The 26,203-nt window shown below is 54.5% G+C and overlaps 1 protein-coding gene across 1 annotated transcript in view; it reads left to right on the top strand.

The window, feature by feature from the left end:
- Positions 1-293: 293 nt before the first annotated feature.
- The window catches only part of MUC5B (mucin 5B, oligomeric mucus/gel-forming), a 46,308-nt gene continuing 20,398 nt past the window's right edge, over positions 294-26,203 (top strand). The window contains exons 1-30 of the mRNA XM_051966950.1: positions 294-873; positions 993-1,043; positions 2,305-2,388; positions 2,939-3,200; positions 4,064-4,178; positions 5,452-5,542; positions 6,259-6,365; positions 7,067-7,283; positions 7,778-7,903; positions 9,055-9,172; positions 9,308-9,446; positions 10,662-10,772; positions 11,128-11,197; positions 11,540-11,677; positions 11,977-12,141; positions 12,331-12,425; positions 12,912-13,038; positions 14,006-14,261; positions 15,758-15,810; positions 16,124-16,224; positions 16,548-16,699; positions 17,537-17,675; positions 17,765-17,878; positions 18,607-18,786; positions 19,457-19,696; positions 20,988-21,144; positions 21,883-22,011; positions 24,823-24,967; positions 25,282-25,325; positions 25,408-25,605. Coding sequence (XP_051822910.1) covers positions 294-873; positions 993-1,043; positions 2,305-2,388; positions 2,939-3,200; positions 4,064-4,178; positions 5,452-5,542; positions 6,259-6,365; positions 7,067-7,283; positions 7,778-7,903; positions 9,055-9,172; positions 9,308-9,446; positions 10,662-10,772; positions 11,128-11,197; positions 11,540-11,677; positions 11,977-12,141; positions 12,331-12,425; positions 12,912-13,038; positions 14,006-14,261; positions 15,758-15,810; positions 16,124-16,224; positions 16,548-16,699; positions 17,537-17,675; positions 17,765-17,878; positions 18,607-18,786; positions 19,457-19,696; positions 20,988-21,144; positions 21,883-22,011; positions 24,823-24,967; positions 25,282-25,325; positions 25,408-25,605 — 4,504 coding nt within the window. The remainder of the gene's footprint in view (positions 874-992; positions 1,044-2,304; positions 2,389-2,938; positions 3,201-4,063; positions 4,179-5,451; positions 5,543-6,258; positions 6,366-7,066; positions 7,284-7,777; positions 7,904-9,054; positions 9,173-9,307; positions 9,447-10,661; positions 10,773-11,127; positions 11,198-11,539; positions 11,678-11,976; positions 12,142-12,330; positions 12,426-12,911; positions 13,039-14,005; positions 14,262-15,757; positions 15,811-16,123; positions 16,225-16,547; positions 16,700-17,536; positions 17,676-17,764; positions 17,879-18,606; positions 18,787-19,456; positions 19,697-20,987; positions 21,145-21,882; positions 22,012-24,822; positions 24,968-25,281; positions 25,326-25,407; positions 25,606-26,203) is intronic.

Below are 26,203 nucleotides of genomic sequence, written 5' to 3'. Positions count from 1 at the left end.
GAGAAAACAACGTGAAAAGGAGGGGGAGGGGGGCGCTCCTGGCCCTTCCGCTAAGTCTCCAGCCAGCCAGCAGAGCGGTCGGCTCGGGGCTCGAAGGGGCCGCCACCTCTGTGGGCCGCGGACAGACGGACGGGGCGGGGAGTCCAGGTCCTCGAGGGCCGGGGTCTCCACGCGCCCAGCGGACCCGCCCTCCCAGCCCAGCTATTTCCCAGAAGGCGCTGCGCCTTTGTCTGCAGAGCCGGGGCTCGGGGCAGCTGGCCGCTGCTGCAGACGCGCCGCCTTCGGGATTGTAAATGCGCCCCGGGCGCGGGGTTCCCTGTGGGGTCGGCCTTGGCGAGGCGGGTCCGCCTGTGCCACGGAAGCAGAAGCAGGAGTCCCTGGACACTTGCGGGCTCCGGGGCCTCGCGCACGTGGCCACGTCCCGCCGGGAAGGAGGCTCTCTCTCGCAGCTCTTGCTCCTCTGTCCAGGGTGCTGCTATCCATCCCTCCGGGCGCAAGCTCCTGGCCTCCGAGGCGCGTCTATCGCCCTCCCCGTGTCCAATTCTCGGGGCTTCTCCCCTACAGGGGATCCCCGGAGCACCTCTGGTCTGTGCCCTGGCAGTGGCTCCTCACCAGCCTCCCAGCATCTCCTCTCCGTCCCCCTCCCGAGGCTGCGGCAGCTTCACTCCCCGCCCGCCGCTCCCCTTTTCTCACTGCCTGCCAGAGAAGCTGGCCATGGTTTCCCACCTCAGCGCCTTTGCCTGAGCCATTCTCCCAATCCCAGCATGCCCTTCCCTGCTCAGCTCTACGTCTTAGAGAGCCCCCTTCGGCTGCCAGCGGCTCCCGGACCACCCACGGCTTTTTTGTCTTCACGTCCCCAGAGCCCAGCACAGGGCGCGTGCTTAGCGCTGACTCACTTGGATTGGGTGACTTGAATCTTGCCCCCAAAATGGAAGGCCCCGGGGAGGGAGGGGCCCCATTAGCCGCTGTGGGTTTTTTCCTTGTCTCCCCAGAGTCCCAGGAACTGATCACCGATTATGGCGCCTACCACCAGCCTGACTACGGTAAGGGACTGCGGTCAGTCCGCCGGGACTGCGTCTGCTTCCCCTTCCAGGGGCTGGGAGTAACGTGAGGGGCAGGGCTCCTTCGTGCTTGGGTTCTTTAGGCTGAGGAGAGAGAGAGGAAAAAGGGTTCTCACCCCCACCGACACACAGCCCCAGGAGGTCGGCGGCTCAGACCCTGTTCCGGGGGACTGGGAAACAGAGGCTTAGGAGACTTTCACCTCCCCGGGGCTAACAAGGGGCAGTATGGGCTTTCACCTTATGCCAGAGGGGGCAGGGAAGGGATTACGTGCTTAAGCAGCACCCACTGTGTGTTAAGTACTGTGCCAAATACTCACTTCAGCTCTAACAAGGGAAGTGCGATTATCCCCATTTACAATCGAGGGAACTGAGGCAAAAGAGGTTAAGTGACTTAAGCCACTGGAGTGTTTGAGGCCCAGTGCTCTAACCATTGTCCTACCCAGGTGCCTAAGCACCCAGGCATAAAAAGAAAGTCAAAAAAGGTCAAAGGTGCCCCCAGATGATAGATCAGCAAAGCCCAAAGCCTCGGGCAGCCCCTGGACTTGAGAAAGAAAGGAGCTCAAGGGAAAGAAAACTCACTGCTTGTAACTTGGGGAACATCGACCAAAAGCCTGAATCCCTGCGTCATGGAGCTCCCAAGGCAAGGACGAGCTTTAGCCAGAGCATGGGCCAGGTGACCTGGGAGTAGAGGAGGGCCGGCTTTAAGAGTATGGGGGGAGGGTTAGAGAAGAAATTTCCTCCTCTGAGAAGCTGTCACCGGCCTTGAGGGTACAAGTCAGGGCAGACCATTGTCTTTTGGTTGGCTTTGCCCAATGTGGGCATCAAGGGTCCCAACCCTAAAGGGTAGATATTGGCAAGGAACCCAGGGCTTCTCCCCCTCCCCTCCCCCATGTCGGACTCACCCTCACGTAGAAGAGCAGCCCTTTCTCTCTTCCAGACCCTTCTGGCCTAGCCCCGTATCTCCAAGGAGTCTTTGCATTTCCTAATGGGCACCAAGGAAGAATCACAAAATCCGAGGACCATAGATTTGGTGACTTAGGGTCACAGAGGCCAGTGCCCTCATTTAATCAGGGAGAAATCGGGTCAAGTAGTGTCAGTGTCGGGGGGAGATTTGAATAGAGTCTCCCCAGTTTTGAGGCTGGTGGGCACATCAGTACCCAGTTAGCCCCATCAACACCAGGCGTCCCAGGGCCCCTTAGGAAGACTAAACCAACCAAGTGGCTTTCTTCTCCCAATTCCTCAGAATACTCAGCAGCTCTGCCTGAGCTCCATCCCACCCCTAGAATGACCTTCTTCCCCACGGGCACCATCAGACCCTATGCAAGTGGTAAGCCTGCCCTGTCCCCAAAGCCATTCAGAAATCCGATCCTGGCGCAGGAGTGGGGAGAGGCAGCCAAGAAGCCCAGGGTGGGCAGAGCCTGCTGGGGGTGTCCCCTGGGGTTTGTCTGGGGCCCTCTTCTCTCCCTCTCCCTCTGACTCTGAACCTCAAATAATTCACTTATCTGCAAGCCCTCCTTCATCTGTCCCATGGATCTTTTTCTGTTTTCATCGACAATGTTTAATGATGACCGTTGACAGCATAAGTTGGGGGATCTCTGAGGGTTCTCTGACTGACCGCCATCGATGGGAACAAGCCCCTGCTATGCAGAGCCCAGACCTTGGGCCTTCAAGGAGGCCTGGCTCCTGCCCTCAGGGAGCTCACAGTCCAGGAAAGCTACGACCTCTGCTACCGCATTGTGGGATTGGCTGGTGTCTATCATTGGACAAGACTGGAGTTTCTCTGGGGACGACCTGGGGTGTGGGAGGCCGCAGGCCTGGTGGTCTTGGGGGGCAGGGGGAGACCAGTTCTCTGATTTAGCCCTTCTCTTGGTCCACAGCCCTGAACCCTTCACACAATGGCCAAGTGTGCAGCACGTGGGGCAACTTCCATTACAAGACCTTCGATGGGGACATTTTCCAGTTTCCCGGCCTGTGTAACTATGTCTTTGCCTCGCATTGCCAAACTGCTTATGAAGATTTCAATATTCAGATCCGGCGCTCCCTGGTCGGGGAGACCTCCACCATCAGCCGCATCCTCCTCAAGACAGAAGGGATGGTCTTAGAGCTCTCTCCCAACGTTGTCCTCATCAACGGGCAGCGGTGAGCCCTGGGAGTCGCCCGTTGCCATTTTGTGGCCCGGCCCCTGTTTATCTACCTTCCATTGTGGTGTTTCCAGTGGTAGCCAAAGCCGTGGCTTCCAGAGCTGGGGGAGGCGGGGACCCCTGGCCATCTGGGCAGCCCTTATTTACAGAGGCAGAAACTAAGATTCACGTAGTGGAAAACTAGCCTGGGTCCCGGATACAGAAGATAACAGCTGCTCTGATCCCTGTGGCTTTTCCGTCGGATAGACCCCGAATTCGGCATATAATTTAATAAGAGCTGGATGTGGGCCATCTGTCTGTAGCTAGGGGCTGCCACTGTACACAGAGCGGCCACTTGGGAGATCCGAGTTCAAATCTCGGACACTCCAGCACTATGCGATCTTGGGCAAGTCACTTAACTATAGAATGGAGGTCATCATTGAACTTCCATCCAGGGCTTTTGTGAGGATCGAATGAGATCCTATTCGTAATGTGACTTGCCAGCCTTAAAGCATTGTATAAACACTTGCTGCCATTGTTGTTCTTATGGGAACAAAAACAAGCCTGGCTGCAAATGCTCAGACTTGAGGCAGAGCAGTTGCAAAGGCTCCCCATTCTGAGCTGGGGAGGGGCTGCAGAGACCCACTTGTGGAACCAGACAGGAGGCCCTGTGCTGGTCTGCGAAGTCCAGGGGTGACCTGAGGTTGACAATCAGTGCAGTCACTGGGAGGAGACTCAGTGGGACTGGGCGTAGGGACAGTCCTTTCAGCCCTGAGCTCCCTAGCTGGGAGCCCCTTCCTGGACAGCCCGCCACCTGGCAGGAGTCCCAAAGTCCTGCTTTTTGAGGTGAAAGGCTTTCTCTCTTGACCATGCTCTTTGCAGGGAGCAACTGCCCTACAGCCAGGCTGGGTTCACCGTGGAGGCAAGTAGCACCTACATCAAGGTCAGCATGAGGATGGTTCTAACCTTCCTGTGGAATGGTGATGACAGTGCCTTGGTAAGAACAGGCCTCCCTCTCCCAGCTTGGACCCCGGGAGCCAACCCTCCCTCTCCTCATCTCCTCCTGATCCCCAGCCACCCTTCCTCTTCTTGGAAGAGCTGCCACAGCCCTTTCCCCAACAGAGCCAGCCTCTGGTGGTTTGGGGGGGAGCCCTTTACAAGAAGCCACACGAGGGGTTGTCTGGTCCCCGAGGCTGCTGTGCAAGGAGGGACGGCTCTCCTCACTTAGCCAGTGCATCCTGGCATTCAGCTCAGAGGTGACTTCTGCGCCCTGCTGCTAACTCAGCCATTCCTTAAGCACAGCCTCAGCCGACTACGGGCTGGACCCTACTCTGGGTGCATGTCCTGAGCCCTACTATGGGCTGGACCCTGCTCTGGGTGCATGTCCTCAACCCTACTATGGGCTGGACCCTGCTCTGGGTGCATGTCCTCAGCCCTACTATGGGCTGGACCCTGCTCTGGGTGCACATTCTCAGCCGACTATGGGCTGGACCCTGCTCTGGGTGTTGGGGGCAAAAAGAAGAAAAGCCCAATATGGCCGTGCCTGCAGGGAGCTCACCCTCTTGGAGAAGTGACCTCGAGAATAGGATCCACACTCACAGTCCAGTTTAAGTAACAGGGAGCACACAAACATGTATGTGTGCGTCCAAGCACACAGCACACCTGTGGGTACATGTCTAGGCATATGCACACCGTACTTCCTGGCAAGGAGGAGATCCTGAGCGTCCTAGCACTGGAGGGATCTTGCAGGATGTGGCATCTGAGCTGAACTTGGGGGAAGCAGGGGATTGTGGGAGGCAGGAAGGGCATTTCAGGCACGTGGGTACCTTGGGCAAAGAAGTGGAGGTAGGAGAGTCTGTGTCTGGTGCACAGAGGCAGCAAGGGCTGCGACAGAGTCAGAACCAGGCTCCTGAAGACAGCTTGTATTCTATCCGGGAGCCTGGGGGCTTGCCGGGATCAGACCTGATTTGTGCTTTGGAGAGATCTCTGGAACCCACGGAGAGGGAAGATCAGTGGGTCAGTTAGTGGAAGCTGCTTATTCAGTGCCCACTGTGCACCAGCAACTTGGGGTGAAAGAAAGGGGAAATAGTCTCTGGCTCGAGGAGCTCCCCCCACAGAGGGGGATGACGTGAGAAGACGAGGTGTGTGAGCCTCCCTTCTGTCACACACTGCCTGCACCCTCCCCTTATCAATGAATCCGTCTCCACCTCTTCCTCATCCCTCTCATCCAATCCTTCCTCCACCCCTCATCCCTGCTCCATCCTCCTCAGCTGCAACTGGATGCAAAATACGCCAACCAGACCTGTGGGCTCTGCGGGGACTTCAATGGCCTTCCCACGTACAACGAGTTCTACTCCAACAGTTGAGTGACACCCTCTCCCCACCCTTGGACGGCCTGCACCCAGTGGGGGGGGGTCTCACTTCCGGTCACTGGTCCTGGGGGCTCAGGAGACACGGACTGGTTATCAGCCCCTCGGGGCCGGCTCAGGAAATGAGAGGAGGAAGAAGTCAATCTGGGTGTCCCCAGATTAGGTGGGAGACAGGGTCCCCCTCTGCAAAACTGGGAGGTTGGGGGGGTCCACCAAGGCCCAGCCTGAGTCCCTTCCCAGCCTCCACCGTGTAGCACCATCCTCACGGATGATGAGGTGGGCAGAGAGGGGATGCCCTCCGTCGGGGAGCTGCATCTGCTCCGGCCAAGCTCTCCCCACATCTTCCAAAGCTGCCCTGTGCCCTTCTTGGTGCCGCCTCAGTAGGGCCTGGACCTCCCAGGGGGCCAGAACTCAGAGCTGGAAGGGATAAGATAAAGGAAGTGCAGTGCAGTTAGGTGACTGACCATGAATCACACCGACAGTGTCTGGGGGTGACCGGGGGGGCAAATGCCTGTAGGGTGTTAACCTGGCTGCCATGTGCATGCCTGGGCACAAAATGTGCCGTCAGAAAAGCCTCCCAGGTCTTGCCTTTTCACTGTTCACATACCCACTTCACAAACCTGGAAACTGAGGCTCAACAAGGAAGGGCACTTTCCCCAGCCCATGTCTCCTGGCTCCCAGAACTCAGCGCTATTGGGTCTCTTCCAGATGTCCGGCTGATCCCCTTGCAGTTTGGGAACCTGCAGAAGCTGGACGGGCCCACCGAGCAGTGTCAGGACCCCCTCCCCTCCCCAGCGAACAATTGCACAGATGAGGTGAGCAGCCACTTAGCGCACAAGGGGGGAGGAAGGCGTGGGAGTGCACAGGAGGTCTGGCCCCCCCTTTATGGCTCCAGACACTCCAGACCCCTCCCCTCCTTTTTCTGTCCCCTGTCAGAATTCCCTCCCAAGCCTGGCCAGACCGAAGCCCAGCAGCATCTCTTCCCATGATGCTTGGCTGGTGCTCTGGTCACACTAGAATTGGGCCAGTGGTCCTCTGATGAATTGTCATGTCCCCGGGGGACCATCTTAGCTGCTTCATTGGCTGACATCATAGGGCCACAGGTGCCCGGGGAGGAGGGGCATAGGGGCAGTCACACAGGAAAAGCAGATGAGTATGGGAGGAGAGAGGAAGCCCTCAGCCTGGCGAGCGCACAGAGAGGCAGAAAAGCCCAGAGGGCCTCCAAAAGGAGCCCAGAGGAGGCAGAGGCAGCTCTTGGTCTGGGAGAGTCTGGAAGAGATAAAGCAAAGTCTGAAGGACATGAGGGGCCATGGTGGGGCTCTGGACTGCCCTGGGCAAACCACTCCTCTAATGCCAGAGGAGGAACCTGCTGCTGGTTACCTGGGGAGGGGGGGATGGAAGCCTAGGGTCCAACACTAGCTTCGTCCTGCCAGGGCTTTCCGACTTTCCTCCTCTGGGCAGTCTGGCTATCCGGGTGCTGCCCACTGAGGCTGACTCTACTGCATGTTTTCTCCAGGAAGGCAGCTGCCTCAGGGTCCTCTACGGCCCGGCTTTCAGGGGGTGCAACCAGCTGGTGGACCCCCAGCCCTACGTGGAGGCCTGCGTCCAGGATCTCTGTGACTGCAAAGAAGCTGATCGCTCCTCTTGTCTGTGTGCCACGTTCTCCGAGTACTCCCGCCAGTGTGCCCATGCTGGCGGGCAGCCCCTCAACTGGCGGAGTCCGGGCCTGTGCAGTGAGTGGCGGGCAGGAAGCCTTTCTCTCCTTGGGCTTGTGCACGGGCCCCATTGGGAGGTGCCAAGGGAGGCCCTCAGAGACTGAAGGGCTGGCCAGGGGTTAGACTCATGTGTAACAGAGCCATACAACCCACCCAAGGCTATGTGAGGGCAGAGGGCAGAGGGGAAGGCCGCCCAGAAAGCTTCCTGAAGAAGGGAGGCTTTGCAGAGTAGAACCAGGGTGTGGGGGGGTCACCACAAAGAAGCAGAGGGAGACCCTTTCAGCCTCTGAGAGGACTCTAACCCTCTAGACCATAGGATTTAAAGTCAGGGCTGCCAGGACCCTTCAGAGCGGGGCTTATCCCTTCCTTTTAGAGATGAGCAAACTGGGGCTTGGGATGGAGGAGGGAGCCAGACTTAGCCAAGATTGCCCTGGTGGAAAATAGGAGAACTAGGATCTAAACCTCGTCTGCCGAATCTTTCCCACAAAGCAAACTTCTGTTTCCCCATCCAGATAAGGAGTGCCCCTTCAACATGCAGTACCACGAGTGTGGCTCCCCTTGCATGGACACCTGCTCCAACCCTGAGCGCTCCCAGCTCTGTGAGGAGCATTGTTTGGACGGCTGCTTCTGCCCCCCAGGCAAGTCCCCGGCCCTCCCCCATGCTCCTGCCAATCCCCTCGTCACCAGGGCTCACCACATCCCAGGAGGCTGTCATAGCAATGAAGCTAAATGGGGGAGAATTCTGGGGAGGGAAATGACCGAGAAATACAGGAGGTTAGACAACCAACAGGCAACTTAAAAAAAAACAACACCAAGATAGTGGTTTATTTTAAAAATTTGAGCGTTTTTATTTAAAGTTCCAAATTTTATCCCCCTTCCTTCTTGAGACTGTAGGCAACCCGGTGTAGATTATTCACATGCATGTAAAACACTTCTATAATTAGTCATTTTGCACAAGAAGACTTGAATAAAAGGGGAAAAAAGAAAGTAAAAAATAGCGTGAGTTCAAACAATATCAGTTTTTGTGTGGAGAGTGGGCTTCAGCACGCGTCCTTTGGGACCATCTCAGGCAGAGTTGAGAATAGCTAGGTCGTTCGCACCTGGTCATGATACAATGTTGCTGCTACTGTATACAATGTATTCCTGGTTCTGCTCGCTTCATCTTACTTCAGTTCATGAAGTCTTTCCAGGTTTCTCGGAAATCATTTTGTCATTTCTTATAGTACGGTTATATTCCACTACAATCATACCTCAGCTTGTTTTTGATGGGCATCCCCTTGACTTTCAGTTCTTAACCCCAGAAAGAGTCCAGCAGACAACTTAAGCACCTACTATGTGCCAGGAACTCAGCCCCATTTTCTAGTATCCAAAGGGAGGGTTATTCCACGGGGATGGGATTGCCCTTAGTGGGCAGAACCAGGAACCGGGGCATGATGCCCAGCGATGAGGACTCTCCTCCCAAAGCAGAATGGGTGCGTGGGAAGGTGGTGACCTTCCAACCCAAACTGGAGAGCTGAGCATGGAGATGTTGTGGAGAAATGGAGGGGCCTCCCTCCCAAGGCAGAACTCCTGTTACTCCGGAAATCAAGGCTCAGAGAAGGAGGGGTCACCCAGCCTGGGACCCTTCCCTCACACCTGCCCCAGTGGCTGTTGCCATGCTCCCAATATATTCTTCAGACTCATCTCTCCAGTGCCTCCTGCTGTTGGCCCTCCATGGGATCACCTGGGGATGTGACCTGGCAGAGCGGCCGGGTCCCCCCCCCCTGACTTTTGCTGCCTGTCTCTGTAGGGACAGTCCTGGATGACATCCAGGGCCAGGGCTGCGTGACCCTGGACCAATGTCACTGTACCCACAACGGCCAGACTTACAAGCCTGGAGCCTCCTTCTCTACCCGCTGCAGCTCCTGGTAATTCACCCATTTCTGCTTTCCTCCCCTCACTGCCCCAGATGTGTCTGGGACAGCCTCCCCCCCACCCCCGCAAGTCCCCACACTCTTTCCTGACCCCTGACCTGCCCGTCCTTCTCTCCACGTCCTCTCCAGCACGTGCCTTTCAGGCCTCTGGCAATGTGAAGAGCTCCCGTGCCCAGGGACATGCTCTGTGGAGGGCGGGTCCCACATCACCACCTTCGACCAGAAGCGTTACAACGTCCACGGGGACTGCAGCTATGTCTTGTCCAAGGTGACCAGAGGGCACTGGGTAGCAGGAATGGGTAAGAGGGGGGCAGAGGAGGAGGGAGCTGGAGGAGCGGGGCAGAGAGGAAGGGAATGGCCATCAGCGGTCCCCACGGCAGTCCCACACCACCCATCACTCCGGCCTCACTGAGCCTCGGGACGCTCTCCTGCCCTCCGGGACTGCTCAGTAGGGATCTAGAATCCCAATGTTCTGGGCAGCAGGACCGGGGCTGAGCTCAGGCTGAGAGATTGGAGCACCACCGAGCCCCATCCAGCTCCAAGGACTTGGCAGTGGGGACCCTTGTGGGGGGCATGGCCTTTGTGGGGGACAGGGCTGCTGCTTCCCTTGTTCATGAGAGTGGGAGGGAGTGCGGACACACTCAGACACACACACGTGCACAACACACCCCTGCACATTCTTATACACACAGATACACATACACTCACACACAACTGCACACATTGACACAAATACATCATTCTTATACATATGTGCACTCACACATCTATTCACACAGATATACTTACACATACTCACATATAAACATTCATAACACACACACTTACACACTCAAACAATTACACACAGCTATACCTTCACATACAATTCTCAGACATCCACATACTCACACATATATTCAAAGTATACTCTCACCTTTATACACACCCACATATTAACCACATGTACATCCACCCACGTAATTCTCAAACATACATGTACTCACACATTTACACACATTTATACATGCATATACACATTCACATATACACACTCACACAATTCTCACACATACACACTGACACACTCACATACACACACTCGAGCACACACAGATATCTACACATACATACTGACACTTCCACTCACGATACACCCACACACATAATTCTCACACATGCATGCACTCCCACCTATACTCACACAGAGATACACACTCACACCTAATTCTCGCATTTGCACACTCACACTTATACACACACAGATACACCTACAATATAAATCTTACACACACACATTCACATATTTACATATTCACACACATAGGCTTACCCACGTACACACACAGATACACACAAGCATTCTCACATACATACACACACATGTACTCTCTCTCTCTCTCTCTCTTTCACACACACACACACACACACACACACACACACACACACACATTCAGTCATGCACACCCACACACGACGCTGCTTTGGAATTCTGTCCCAACAGAAATGCAATGACGCCACCTTCACTATCCTGGGGGAGCTGCGCAAGTGCGGCATGACGGACAATGAGAACTGCCTCAAGTCAGTGTCTCTGAACCTGAATGAAGGAGAGACGGTGAGTCAGTCTTGGGCTCTGGGACAGGAAACAGAGCTGGGTAGGGCCTCTCAGGTGCCCAGACCCCTCACTTTACAAAAAAGGAAACTGAAGTCCCAGGAGGGAAATGGCAGGATCCAAATTTGAACCCCAGGCCCTCTAGAGTATTCTAGGAGCTGCAATCAGGCATGGAGAAAGGGTTGCTCTATGTGGCCCTAGAGGGAGGAACCAGGAGCCCTTGGTGGGGGAGGCACCAAAAGGGTGACTGGGGCTGCTGCTGGGAAGATGAAGGGGGCCACTGCCCACTGGAGGCATGGGAGTAGGGACTGGAGGACCATGGGCCCAGAGGGATGGACGGAGCCTTCTCTGCCACCAGGTCGTCAGGATCCAGCCCAGTGGAGCCGTGTTTGTGAACTCCATCTACATGCAGCTGCCCATCTCTGCAGGTAGGCGCTCCAGGGGCTCTAGAAAGCAGGAGTGTGCTTGGCTAGCAGCCCCCAGCATCGCATGTGTCTATACATTGCATGTGTGTGTACATTGCATGTGCATGTGCGTGTGTATTGCATGTATCTATATGTTGTACTGCATGTGCATTGCATGTGTCTATACATTGCACTACGTGTGCATTGCATTATGTGTGCGTGTGCATTGCATGCGTCTATACTTTGCATGTGCGTGTGCATGTGCAGATGCATTGCATGCATGTGTGCATCCGTGTGTGTGAGGCCGCTTCTCAGCGCAGCCGTCTTCCTCCGGCTGACTCCATCCCTCCCCTCCTGTGTCCGTAGCCAACATCACCATATTCCAGGCCTCGACTCACTTCATCCTGGTCCACGCCGCCTTCGGGCTGCTCCTGCAGATCCAGCTGGTGCCCCTCATGCAGGTGTCCATGCACCTGGATCCCTCCTTCCGGGGCCAGATGTGTGGTGAGCACCTGCCGCCCGGGGGACAGACCCTAAATGCGCGCACTGCCCCGAGCCCCAGCCCCCAGATGGGGAGGACCTTCCTCCCCCGGTGAACAAGTGCCCTTGGCTGGGCACATGGCCGTGCCGGCTTCTCGGTCCCCTGGCAGGGGGGTGGGGGTGGGCAGGAGACCCTGCTGCAATCTCTTTGGACTGTCCACTCGCTGGCCGGGGGGGGAGGGTCCCCCTGCAGGAAACTCAAGATGGGGCGATTCCCTTCCTCAAAGTTTCTTCTGAGCTCCCCGTGCCCCCCCTCCCCCCAGGCCTCTGCGGAAACTTCAACCAGAACCAGGCAGACGATTTCACAGCCACCAGCGGGGTGGTGGAAGGAACGGGAGCCGCCTTTGCCAACACCTGGAAGACCCAGGCCAACTGTCCCAACATCAGGAACAGCTTCGAGAACCCGTGCTCCCTCAGTGTCGAAAATGGTACCGGAGCCTCCTGGGGTCTTTAAAGGAGGTTCCCGGGAGAGCCAGGGAAGGGGGGGTGTACTGGGGACCCTAGTGGGGGAGCTGAAACACAGCAGGGGTGGCAGGGAGTGGACAGGCCCCCCTGTGGGGGGAGGGTGCTCTGGGAAGAGGGGGATCAAGGGATTTCCCCCCCCCATTCCTCCCTAGAAAACTACGCCCAGCACTGGTGCTCCCTTCTCGTGGACCATGGCACCATCTTCTCCCAGTGCCATGCCTTCGTGAACCCGGCACCTTACTTCAAGGTGAGAGAACCCAGGGAGCGCCTTCACTCCAGTCCTCGGGGCCCGGCAACGGCCGAGGGCACGGGGCAGCCTCCAGGGGCTCAAGGCCCAATCAGCATCTTCCTACTTCCCGGCAAACCCCGGGTGCCCAACCTTCCTCCCTACTGCCCTTGGGGGCGGGGGGCTGGAGGTCAGATATGACTCCTGGTTACCTGGGAACTCTCACGAGGAAGGGGGGCGGGATGACCTCCACCTGTATTGATGTGTATTGAAGGAAGGGAGAGAGGGAGGGAGGGAAGGAGGGAGGGACAGAAGGAAGAGAGGGAGGGAGGGAGGAAGGAAGGGAGGGAGGGAGGGAAGAACAGATCTGCAGCAGAGAGGATGGGACTGCAGTCGGGGCAGGAGGTGGAGGGCTCAGCTTTCCGCACTCCCTCATCCTCAAGGTGAGGAGTAGCCCTACAGGAGCCTAGGCCCCTGGGGCCACTGAGGGCCTTTTCTGCTCCCCAGAACTGCATGTTTGACACTTGCAACTGTGAGAAGAGCGAGGACTGTCTGTGTGCGTCGCTATCTTCCTATGTGCAAGCCTGTGCTGCCCAGGGAGTGCTTCTGAGCGGTTGGAGGTCCGGGGTCTGCAGTAAGTGAGCTGCAGAGGGCACGGGGGGAGAGGGTGTAAAGCTGACCTCTGACACTGTGTAGATGTCACCTTATGTGATCCTCTTAACAATACTGGGAGGTAGGGGCTGTGATCATTCACAGATGGGAAAGCTGAAGCTGAGAGAAGTCCCCTATCTAATTAATAAGTATCAGACTTGAACTTAGGTCCTGCTGCATCCCATATGACCCCTGGCAGTGTCACAACAGCTCCTGCTCCTTTGAGCTTGGAGCTCTGCCTAGCACATTGCTAAGAGCAACTCTGTGCTGATGAGGTGCTCATAGATTCACCCTCAATCCCATTTTACAGATGAGGAAACTGAGACTCAGAAAAGGAAAGTAGCTTGTCCTGGGAGTTTTATGAGTGACCTTAGCAACCCAACCTCCTCCCATTTTACAGATGGGGAAACTGAGTTTTATCCAGAGTCCTAAGTTCTGAGTCCTCCATCCAATACCTCTGGAGACCGAGAACTGGGGAACCCCGGGAACTACCTCAGGGAGCAGAAGGTTGAGAGGCGGGGGACACATCTTACATGTACATACACACTCACATGCACCATATACATTATCACACACACACCCTCACACTCAGACACACCTTACATGTACATACACACTCACATATACATTATCACACACACACACTCACACTCAGACACACCTTACACACTCAGCACTTTGGATCTCAGACACCGGGATGGCAGTGTTACCCGGGCTTACAATAAGTTACAAAGCCCCCACTTGAGTCCGGGTCTTTCTCTGTAAAGCTTTTCAGAACACATGCAGAGATGCTTTTCACCATTCCCCCTTGCAAAGCCTTGCGTTCCTCTGACCATTCTCTACAAAGGAAGCCATTTGTGATCCGGGATGGGAGGACCATTGGCAGAGGAGGGAGCAGAGCCGCCAGGCCCCGGTCTGAACCCTAACCCTAACCCCCTCTCTCCCCTCAGCCAAATACATGGACAGCTGCCCGAGCTCCCTCAGCTACAGCTACGTGGTGGAGTCTTGCCAGCCAACCTGCCGCTCCCTGAGCGAGCCCGACGTCACCTGCAGTGTCCACTTTGATCCCGTGGACGGCTGTGTCTGCCCCAAAGACACCTATCTCAATGACGCAGGGCAGTGTGTGCCCGCCACTCAGTGCCCCTGCTACTTCAAGGGCACCATGGTGGCTCTGGGAGAAACCATCCAGGAGAACGGCGCCGTGTGGTGAGAAGGGGGAACACCTGGGGAGCACGTTGGGGGAGCACAGGTATCCGGGAACGTCCTCTGGTCAGTGACGAGCTCAGCGCAGGAAGGTTCCCCTCCCTCCCCCCACTGATGTGGCTCAGCACACTGGGCTGCGGAGGGCTTCCCTTTCTCTCCTCAGAGCCTGGGCTCTGAGGTCCTGAGAGGGGAAGGAATCTGCCCGGTTACTAGAGAAGAAGGAGGAGGCTTGGAAGCCAAGGGTCTGACTCCCAGCTCCCTCCTCCCCATGGCTACCTTGCAGTCTAAGCAGTCACGCTGGTGCGTGAACCTTTCTGAGGGCAACTTCCAGGGCAGACGCAGGTGGGAGATTTCTCTTCCCGGAGCCCTCGGGGAAATCCTAGAGCCTGAGCTGCCAGAGCAGGAGCCCAGGAGGCTCAACTGGCTGTCAGGCAGCGAGCATTTATGAAGCATCTACTGTGTACCATGTCAGATGCTGGGGACCCAAAACCAGACTCTGCCACTTAAAAGTTTATGATCTAATAGGGGAGACGATATATACATGTGCCTGCAAAAATATCCAGATAATACAAGGCCACGGTCGGGATCAGCGAGGAGTTGCCATCTGAAGGGAAACTCAAAGCTTTTTCCCCGCAGAAAGTAGCCCTTTGACAGAGTTTTGAAGAACACAAAGGATTTTAAAGAGGTGGAGGGGAAAGTGGTAATGGTTGTAGGATAAGGAGGCAGCTTTTTCAGTCTCAGAAGTGAGAGATAACATGTCTCGCAAAAGGAAAAGCAAGATGGCAATTAGTTGGATGGCAAAGTGTAGGAAGGAGGATGACAGAAAACTGGGTTGGAAACAGAAGTTGGGACCAGATCACATAGATTTTATTTTATTTTATTTTGTTGAGGCAATTGGGGTTAGGTGACTTGCCCAGGATCGCACAGCTAGCTGGGAAATGTTAAGGGTCTGAAGTCAAATTTGAACTCAGGTCTTCTTGACTTCAGGGCTGGTGCTCAGTCCACTGCGCCATCTAGCTGCCCCTCACATGGATTTTAAAAGTTAAACAGGCTCTATTTTATCCTGATGGTAACGAGGAATCACTCGGCTTCTTGAGGAAGGCAGGGGGGAGAGGGGGGCGGTGCTTTGAGAAGATCATGTTGGTGGCCAAATGGAAGATGGAGGGTCTTGCGGCAGGAAGGCCAGTTAGGAGGCTATTGCAAGAGTTCAGGAACGAGGTGACTGAGTATATAAGATACCATGGACATAGAAAGGTCAGGATTTAACAATAGACTGGAAGCAAGGAGAGCATCCGATGAGTGGGGTGCAGTGGGAAGGGTGTCAGAGGCTGCTGGCAACTTCGGGAACAGGAGGGATTGGGAGGAGGATAGGAAAAGAGGAGAAAAGCATCGAGCGCCACTCCAGACGGTTGTTTGAGATGCTACAGAACAACCAGGCAGAGATCCAAGGGATGCTGGGATTCAGGCGCATCACTGCTGATCTTTCCCCTTGCCCACAGTTCTTGCACAAGTGGGAAGCTGAGCTGCTTTGGAGACATGGATCCGAGCCCAGGTACCAGCCTTTCTTTCCCCCTCCCACTCTCTGCTCCCTTCTGTCTCCAGAGCTGGCCTTGGGGGCTGTGGAGCACCAGGGATTTCTGGGAGAAGATAGAGTAGAAATGCCAGGATTGAGCTGGGGCTCTGCCTGGGCCTGGGCTCCCCCTGTGCTACCCAGGAGGGTCCTTCCTCCCTTCCTCCCTCCCTCCCTCCCTCCCATTTGGTAGGCCAGGTCTAGCCTTGTCCTGTGTCCAGCCCAGGGTCAGGCAGCTGTGGGGGTGAAGAAACAGGGCCTCGAGGGCCTACCTCACACTAACTCCTCCCTTCAGTCTGCACGCCTCCCATGGTCTACTTGGACTGCAACAACGCCTCGGCAGGGACCCTGGGGGCCCAGTGCCAGAAGAGCTGTGACACGCTGGATGTGGCCTGTGTGAGTGGGGCAGCCTGCCTGGGTCCAGGGCCAGGAAGCCTGGTGCCTGTCTCTGGGGGACTGGGGAAGGCAGAGGCCCTGCCGGGGATGTGTCTGAGGGTGAATAGTGTGACTAGGTCATTGCTGAGCCCTCCCCATTCTGTGCCTTGGGGACTGCTGGCTCTGGACCCTCTGGGGGTCAATAGCCTGTGGCCTTTGCCAGTCAGTCCCATGGCTGCCGGTAGCTTTTGGAGGAGGCCCAGTCGGGGCTGGCTCAAACAGGACCGCTCGAAGCACCCAGCAAACGCACCGCCAAGGGGTCTCTTGCTCTCCTCTTTTGACAGTACAATGCCCAGTGTGTGTCCGGCTGCATCTGTCCTGAAGGATTAGTGAAGGATGGAAATAATGGTTGTGTCAAGGAGGAGGACTGTCCTTGCGTTCACAACGAGGCCTCCTACAAATCAGGGGAAACCATCCGAGTGGACTGTAACAACTGGTAGGCGGGCACAGGCAAAAGCCGGGAGCCCAGAGGGGCAGAGAGGGCACGGAAGGTCTGACCCCTTCCCCTAACAGATGGGCTGAGTCCCACAGAGGGTTCTTTGGCTCCTGCCTGAGGCGCCCCATTCAAGGCCAGCGACCCATACAGGGCCCAGTGCCCCATATGAGGCCCGGCACCCCATACTCCATATGAGGCCCAGCACTCACCAGAGGCTGGGCTGGCTCAAGAAGGGGTAGAGTGGGAGACCCGGTGACCAAGTTTGGGGAACATCCCTGAGAGATGCTTGTGGGGTGGGTTAGACGGAAGGCCTTTAAGTCCCTCCCAGCCTTGTGATTCTGAGCTTCTCCTGACCAAGGGCCAGGCGTCAGGAGGCCGCCACCGTAAGGGCGCAAGGGCCAGCTGAGGCTATGAGCCACTCACCTCCCGGCCTACCTTGCTGCCAGCCAACTTCCCCCTCCTCCCCGAGAGCCAACATCTGCGAGTACTTCCTCCTGAAGAAGGAGGGAGTACAAGAAGTGTCACCATTTTGTAGATAGGGAAATCATGGCTTCCTTTGGAGCTTCCAGGTTGAATGTGGTGGAGACAGCACACTGACTGATCTCAGGATTCTACCCACTCTCCCACACTGCCCAGTGCCTCGGTGTTCCCAGCGAGAGGCAGGCTCGGCCGGGGGGGCTGCAGCTGTGAGGGTCCCAGAAGGGAGTGCAGGAGAAGGGTAGTTAGGGGAGACCTCCTGGAGGAGGCTGAACTGGGTCCTGAAGGACGACAAGGAAGGGCTCCAAGAACAGGCACCGGGGGAACAATGAGCTCTTTTCTTCTCAACTTGCTTCTCAGCACCTGCAAGAACCGGAGGTGGGAGTGCACCCAGGCCCCGTGCCTGGGCACGTGTGCAGTGTACGGAGACGGGCACTTCATCACCTTCGACAGCGAGCGCTACAGCTTTGAGGGGAATTGCGAGTATACACTGGTCCAGGTGGGAGCCCCTACCTTTCACCCTCCCCCCGAGGCTGCCGGAGCACCGTTCTCGGACCTCATCGCTCCTCTCTCTCTCTTCTCCCCCAGGACTACTGTGGGGGAAACACCACCACCAATGGGACCTTCCGTGTGATCACAGAGAACATCCCTTGTGGCACCACGGGGGTCACCTGCTCCAAGGCCATCAAAGTGTTTCTCAAGGTGAGCTGAGGAGCTCCCCTCCCCCCGAGGGAGCCCCAACCCTCCAGCCCAAGATGAGGGGCTTTCTCCCTGTCCCCATCCAGCAGAAATCCCTTCTCGGGCAGCCCTGCTCTGCCCTGATAGCAGCGGGGAGGCAGGACCCGCTGCCCTGCTCTACCCTATCAACTTCTGGGGAGGCGGGACCAGCTGCCCCGCTCTGTCCCGAAAGCCCTCGGGGGAGCAGGACCTGCTGCCTCCTGACCATTCCACCTCGGGGCAATTCTGAGCATTAGGAAGCCTTTGCTGGCCTCAGAGGGTTCCGTGGTTACTGGTGTCAGGGAGCTGCCTCCACTGACCACGCCGCCACTCCGTCCTGGGCAGTCCAACATCAGCCTGCCCTTGGGTGCTAGAGACCTTGCTCACTTTCCCACAGCCCAGGTTCCCCTGGCTTTTAGCTCTGTTGGCCTGTTTGCTCTGCCGCTGTCCCCCAGTCCTATGAGCCAAACAGAGCAGGGCCGGTCCACCCTCCAAGGCTTACTAACCGAGTCAGTGACTGTTCAGATACCTTCAGGTAACCGGGCCTGCAGAGGGTGCTCCCCAGGCTCCCACTTCTGGCTGAGGAAAATCATCGTCTAAATAGCCAGGCTGCTGGATGGTCAGCGTCCCTCAGAAGAACATGGGGGGAAATGAGCTGCGGCCAGAGAGCTGAGGCGCTCCCTCACTTGCCCCCACCTTCTTCTTCTTTCTAGGGAACGGAACTGATATTCAACGAGGGCCACGTGAAAATGGTGGCGAGGGGGACAGACAAGGAGATCCCATACAAGATCCACTCTAGAGGCATCTACATGGTCCTTGAGACCCAAGCAGGGATGGTTCTGATGTGGGACCGGAAAACCAGCATCTTCATTAAGTTACATCAGCGCTACAAGGTCAGACCCGGCCACGGCCGAGGATCGGGGGAGCTCTTAGCAAAGGCGCACCTCCCAGCCCTTTACCCTGCCCGGGGTCTGTCCCTTCTCACTCCCCATAGGTGGAGGCCTCAAGCACACCACGGCCACCCCTTAACCCCTCGGGTGTCCCGGTGCATGGGAAGGACCGGATTCGGTCTCCAGTCAGCAGTGTAGCTTGGGGGTGGCCCTTCCCCTCCCTCGCTTGACCTCCATTTCCCCATCTGTAAATGCTCCCACTCTGAACCTACAGAGGTTCTTGTGAGGAAGGCATGAGAAAAAGAGTCCTGCTCTCTGAGATTGGGGTTCCTCGCTAGTTGAATAGGGGAAGCAGTCCAGCCTCAGGAATTGTCCATCCAGCACCCATATCCTCCAGGATTTCCAGAGCTGGTTGTTTCCCTGGGGGGGGGGTCCCTTCACCAGACTGCTGAAGTGGCTGTGGCCAGTGTGGAGCTGAGGCAGACCTGGCCCCTGTGGCCTGCTGATTCTCTGCACTGGGCCCAGGAGTGGCGTCTTCCAGGACCTCCTTTAGCGGGGACTGTTCTGCGGCTGATTGCAGAGTGCGCTTCTCAGGCCTGTGATGGGGCATCAGCTCCAGAGTGAGGCGCCGGGGCCCGGGGGTCCTAAGCCTGCTCTCTGGGTCTCTGTGCAGGGCAAGGTCTGCGGTCTCTGTGGGAACTATGACGGCAACAGCCTCAACGACTTCACCACCAGGAGCCTGTCGGTGGTGGGCGACGTGCAGGAGTTCGGCAACAGCTGGAAACTCTCCCCCACCTGCCCGGATGCCGTTCCCGTCAGGGACCCCTGCACCGCCAACCCTTACCGCAAAGCCTGGGCCCAGAAGCAGTGCAGCATCATCAACAGCGCCGTCTTCGCAGCCTGCCACCCTCAGGTACTTCCAGGCAGGGCCCGAGGAGCTGAGATCGGCCTCTCCAGCAGTCCTTGGCCCTTTGCCCTGCCCGGGGTTCTGTCCCTTCTCACCCCGCATAGGTGGGGGGCCTTCCCAGGGACTCTAAACTGTTGGAGCTATACAAAGGCAGACCTGGAGCTTAAAGAGGCAGGGGCTTAAGCCCCCGAGCAGAGGGGCCTTCCTCCTGCTGATGCACTCCAGCCCGCTCACACTCTCCTTTGGCCGTTCCCGGGGGGGGCAGTTTGTGAGCCCTGCCACGGACGAGCCCAATTCAACCCTCTTTAGCTGCCAGCTGTGTGCCAGGCACTGTGCTGGGGATACAAAGAAAACTTGCCCACCCTTGCCTCTCCTGAAGGACTTGGCCACAAGACAGTCCGGGGCAAGCTGAGCAGAGGAAGGGCGCTCCCTCCATCAGGTCAGGGAAGACTTTGAGGAGAGGCTCCCCCTTCCCCCAGCTGAGCCTGGAGGGACAACAAGGGTTCAGCCTAACTCCTCTCCATTCACGGTGCCAGCCTCCCCTTGCCTGCCCCCCATCCTCTACCCCAGCGCACCTCTGTGCTGATTCCTGTGGTTACTCCTCTGCTCCCAAACCTCCAGAGACTCTTTGTTCTCTAACACATCCTCCTCCCATCTCCCGTGATTCTCTTCCTTCATTTAGATCTTCAGCCAAATGGAATGACTCACCCGCTCTTTTGTCCCTCCTTTCTGGCACTTGTGCCGTGGCTCACATTATCCCCTGAACTGGCGCACTCAGGCATGTGCCCCCTTTATTCCTCCCCACACCCAGCACTGGCTGCTCACACTCCAGCCCGGCCTAATTCAGCACGATCTTTATTAGGAAAGCAGTTCAGTTGTAGCCAAGCTCACCAACCCTGAGAAGCACCCACTGTGTACCAGGCCCCCAGAATGACTGAGTGCTTTTCCTTCCCCTGAGTGCCCACTGCAGGCCCATTGGGCTTTCCCTCTTGGGATTGTGGCTGGTGGAGCTGTTTGGACCCTTTGTGGTGGATCTCTGGCTGGATCCAGGTGCCTGGTCAGGTGGGGGAGAGTATTCACTTTCAATCCTGATCGGTCAGAGCCTCAGCTGAGCCTTTCTGGTGAAAGCAGCGTGCCTCTATTAAGTACCTGCTGTATGGAGCGCCCAGGCTGCAGCTGGGAAGGAGACGACCGTCACAATCGGACAGTAACGGCAACAAGGACTGAGCAGGGAGAGCCGAGGTCACAGAATCGGGGCTAGAGTGGGCTTGGACCCTCCTTTTCTCTTCCCTCCCAGGTGGACTCCACCAAGTACTACGAGGCCTGTGTGTCAGATGCGTGCGCCTGTGACTCTGGTGGAGACTGTGAGTGCTTCTGCACAGCGGTGGCAGCCTACGCTCAGGCCTGCAATGACGTGGGCGTCTGCATCTCCTGGAGGAAGCCAGATATTTGTCGTGAGTGGATGATGCACCTGCCAGTACCTTCTCCCTGACACACTGGGGTGGGGGGCGGAGGGGACAGAGTAGAACATGCACTATCTGGCATGCTCTGAGATGTATAAATAGCACGCATAAGGCCCACATTCTCCTCGGACTTGTTTTTGTTTTTGTTTTTGTTTTTGCTGAGGCATTTGAGGTTAAGTGACTTCTCTAGGGTCACACAGCTAGGAGGTGTTAAGTGTCTGAAATCAGATTTGCACTCGGGTCCTCCTGGCTTCAGGACTGGTGCTCTATCCACTGCGCCACCTAGCTGCTCCCTGCTCCCCAGACATTTTAAAAAGAAATGCTTCCAGGAACCTTCATTCTACCAGACAAATCTTCTGTGGAGTCTGCTGTGTGCCAGGCAGAAGCAGAGCTGAAAGAGCTCTGCTGTCTGCAATAGAGGATGCGGCAGATGAGGTCAGGGTGGAGTCCAGGCAGTGCTCAGGCAGTGCCCAGGAGAGGTTTCCCACTGGCAGTGAGTGGCTGGAACTGGGCTTTGAAGAATGAATGGCAATCCCTCAGGTGAAGCAGGGAAGTAAGGTATTACAGGCATAGGGACATGCAGACAGGTGGGAGGGGCCTGGCTGGGTGAAACAGGAGAATGGCTGCTCTGGGTACTAGTCTTGCTAGCCAGCCTTCCACCCTCTTGGCATCAAGAGCACTGGAAGTCCTCCTCTTCTCCTCTCCCCACTCCTCTCTTCTTACTTTCAGCCATGTTCTGTGACTTCTACAATCCCCATGGAGAGTGTGACTGGCACTACCAGCCCTGCGGAGCACCTTGTCTGAAGACCTGCGGCAACCCAAGTGGGAAGTGCCTGGTGGACTTACCTGGGTTAGAAGGTAATTCTATCCCCAAGGGAAAATAGAAATCCCAGAATGGGGGATGGCTCCCTGGGGGATGGGGAGGTTGCAGAATCAGTTTGTTACCTCAGTTTCTGATCTACTCTACATCAATCAACAAGCTGTGGTAAGGGATACACAGAAAGGCTAAAACAGTCCTTGACTACAGATGGCTCCCATGTTAAAGGCCACAAAGTGGTACATACATATACTGTGTAACTAGAAGGAAATGTCAGAGAGATAGGCTCTGGCAGCTGAGGGAACCAGGAAAGATCTTATATAGAAGGTGGACCTGGAGCCAAGTCCTGAGTCCCGGGAGGAGGCCAGAGAAACTACAAGGTAAAAAAAGTGAGGTGAGATGAGAGAAGATCCCAGGAATTACTGTGTCATGTACAAGGACTAGTCAGACGGCCAGTGACACTGAGTCAAAGAAGATATGTTAGAAAGTAAGGTATAAGAAAACTAGAAAAGTGGGGAGGGAGTGGGTTATGAAGAGCTTCAAAAATCAAACAGCATTTATATTTTCTACTGGAGATGATAGAGAGCTATTGGACATTGTTCAGGATTGAGGTGACACGGTCAAGATGTATACTTTAGGAAAATTACTTTGGTGGCTGAATGGAGGATGGACTAGAGTGGAAAGAGACTTGAGGCAAGCAGACCCCACAGCAGATGTTGCAACAGTCAGTGTACTAGGCGATGACGGTCTGCACCAGGATGGGGGCAGCATTAGAGGCAAGAAGGGAGCCTATCTAAGAGATGCTGTAAAGGTGAAATTGAACAGAAAGGTAGCAGAGGTGAAATGCTCCGAGATGTAGCAGAGGTGAAATTGACCAGAGATGTAGCAGAGGTGAAAGTGACAGAGATATAGAGGAAGTGAAATTGACCTGAGATGTTGCAGGGGTGAAAGTGACCAGAGATGTAGCAGAAGTGAAAACAGCCAGAGATGTAGCGGAAGTGAAAGTGACCAGAGATGTAGCAGAAGTGAAAGTGACCAGAGATGTAGCAGAAGTGAAAGTGACCAGAGATGTAGCAGAAGTGAAACGACCAAATATGTAGCAGAGGTGATCAGATGAGTCCCGGATGGAGATATACAACCCTAATATCTTTTCTTTTGAAGATTGCTTTCAGTTTTTAAAAAAGGTTTTTTTAATGTTTATTCCTTATATGCCACTAGAATTTATTTTTTACCCATGTCATTACTTCATAAAGCATTATCAAATTACTTGACAAATGATATAAATTTTTCACAGGATGATTTTCCATCTGAAATTTTCACTCCCATCATAGAAATTAATTTACTTTAGGGAATGACTAAGGGGAATTCTACCATGCCGAATCCATTATTCAATACCAAATCAAACCCACTCAGTCTTGCATGGATTTTGTTGCATCTAAGTATTTAAAAATGTGAAGTTACAGTCAGATTCAAAAATTTCAAGAGAAAACAACAACCAGAGAAACTGGTTTGTACTGATACAATTTTATGAGGGCAAGTTTAACTTTAATCTTAATTATTATTTGGATGCAATGTGCTTTTGCTGCATACAACTTAACAGAAGTACACCAAAAAGTGATTATATCCCAAGTATCAGCAAGTCAAGTAAGACTGGCATTTAAAGGAATGACAACTAAAGAAATTATAAAGGCTCTAATGTTAATTACATTAAAACAAAAGAAACGAATGCAGTTCCTGTCTCGCCAGTGCCTCATAAATTATCCATCCTGCCTCAGAGCAATACACAATCTCAAAATTCTGTTGTTCTTAACACAGTATAGTGTGAATCACTAATAGCTTCAGAGAAATTAACAGGCCTCTCTAAAGCCAGACATACAAACACTCTAATAATTCCTCTATATTTTGGCAGCTTAAATCTGATCTTTTCATTTTCCAGCAATATCAGTTCAAAACTTAAAAACACTCTTTAATCAGCAATGGCTTAATTTAAGATTCTTATCTGATATTTCCATGCTATCTATCTCAACCTTCGAAAAGAGAAAAAAAAAAAAAAGGAGAGAGGAGAAGGTAACAAATATTTATACAGTGCTTACTGTATATTAGATACAAAGCGATACTAAGAGATACTAAGGGATACAAAGAAAGGCAACATTATAATTACAGCTAATGTTTATATAGAATTCACTGTGCTAGGCACCATCCAAATAACTTTACAATCACCATCTCATTTGATCCTCACACAAACTCTGGGAAGTAGGTGCTATTATATCCCCATTTTGCAGATGAGCAAACCGAGGCAAACAGAAGTTAAATGACTTGCCTAGGGTCACGCAGCTAGAGTCTGAAACCAAATTCAAACTTAGATCTTCCTGAGTGATTCTAGGTAAAGAACCTTATGCTCTGTGCTACTCTAGCTGTCTAAAAACAAGACAGATCTCTAATGATTTTAACTGATTTAATGCTCCTCAGAATTAGGGGGAAAGACCCCATTAATTAATAAGGGTAGGAATGCACCAAACCCCACTTAGGGACCACTTTCAATGTTAGTGAGTTATTCCTGATTTTAAGACTAAATCAGCTTCTGGATTTCATTCTCTCTTGCTGCTCCTGTTTCTGCTCCTTGGGACCAGACAAAACCTCCCCACAAAAATGCTGGTGGACAGTTCTTCTGGCCCCCTCCTTCCTTCACCCCTCAGATTTCTCTTCCCAGACTAAAAGTTGCTAGTTCCTTATAGCAGTTCTCCTGAAGCATGGACTTGAGAGACCTGGGAGGACTCTGTCTGTCCTTCACCCTCCTCTTCCCTGGGGAGAGGCCCTCTCTCTGAAGTCTAGCTCCTCTCTGCCCACCTCAGGCTGCTATCCAGACTGTCCGGCTGAGAAACCTTTCTTCAGTGAAAGCCAGATGAAGTGTGTCGACCAATGTGGCTGTTATGACGAGGAAGGGAACTATTATGAAGTGGGAGACAAAGTCGTGAGCCAAGCCAACTGCCAGAGCTGGTATGTAAGGATAGCCCTGGACTTGGCTTGGGGAGTCGGGGAACCTTGCCTGATACCTGGCCCTGACTTTCCAACAAGGCAAAGTGGAGGAATTCCATTCAGTTCAATGTGAACTTATTAAGTGCCTACTGGATACAAAATAATGACACTAACAGGAAAGGTCTCGTGTAGAAGGCAGCAGCTGAAGCCGAGGATTCTGAGACATGAAGGGGAAGAGGGAATGCATTCCATGTGTGGGATTTGTCATTGGCTATTGTCCCCGTGTGTTTATTTCCCGTGCCCCACATACTTTTCCCTCTCCTTTTCACTGTCAGTAACTGTACCACGAGTGGCATCCAGTGCACCCCGGATCAAAATGGTGAGTAAGCTGCCGGGGGACTGGGACTCCCAGAGCCTCACGCAGCGATCAGAGGATATCATTGAGTCTCCTGGCTTTTCAGAGTGCACTTGCTTGTATGAGGGTCACACGTACCATATCCATGAGGTAATCTACAACACCACGGATGGCCTGGGAGCCTGCCTTATCGCCATCTGTGGAGAAAATGGGACGATCGAGCGCATGTCCAAAGAGTGCCCCGGGACGCCCTCCACCTCTGCGCCATTCACCTTCACCACCAGGCTGCCAGAGTCCACTGCAGGTAAGCTCGGGGATGGCTGAGAGGAAGCATTTGCCTGAAAGTCTCTATGGTTCTTCCCAGATGACCCACCCTGAGGTCATTTGTAATGAAAGTGATTAAAAAGAAATCATAACAATGGGTCCCTGCCTACTTAAGAGGCTATCACCAAGCCAACCAGGCTTTGGGAAATGGCCAGAGCAATGATCAAACTTTCCCTTTTCAACTTGGATATTTAGAATCCCAGAATGGAAAAGCTGGGAGGACGTTTGGTGGCTGACCATTTCGGCCAGGGAGAAGGAAGGGCTTGCCTAATACCCCCTGGCTAGTGAGGAGCAGAGCCAGAACTCTTGGTTGCCAGTTTGGGGCCCTGACCACCATGAAGTCTCATTGTCCTCTACCCCCAGTCATGCTGGCAGCTTTCCAGGAGTCCCAGAACCATTGGCTGAGTCTCGATTTCCTATTGCTCCTTCATTTTTTGTGTGCGCAGCGCTCCTCTGATGATACTGGAGGTAGCCATTGAGGCTGATGGTACTTGACCTGGGAGGAACCAAACCCTTGGAGGTCTTACTGCGAGCCAAGAGTTAGAGTCCTGCAGGTGGAGTCTCTGGAATCATTGTTA

Source organism: Antechinus flavipes, chromosome 6 (genome assembly GCF_016432865.1).
Source record: "Antechinus flavipes isolate AdamAnt ecotype Samford, QLD, Australia chromosome 6, AdamAnt_v2, whole genome shotgun sequence".
Classification (NCBI taxonomy): Eukaryota; Metazoa; Chordata; class Mammalia; order Dasyuromorphia; family Dasyuridae; genus Antechinus; species Antechinus flavipes.
The sequence above is the reverse complement of the archived record's forward strand: the minus strand, read 5'-3'. Positions and strand labels throughout refer to the sequence as shown.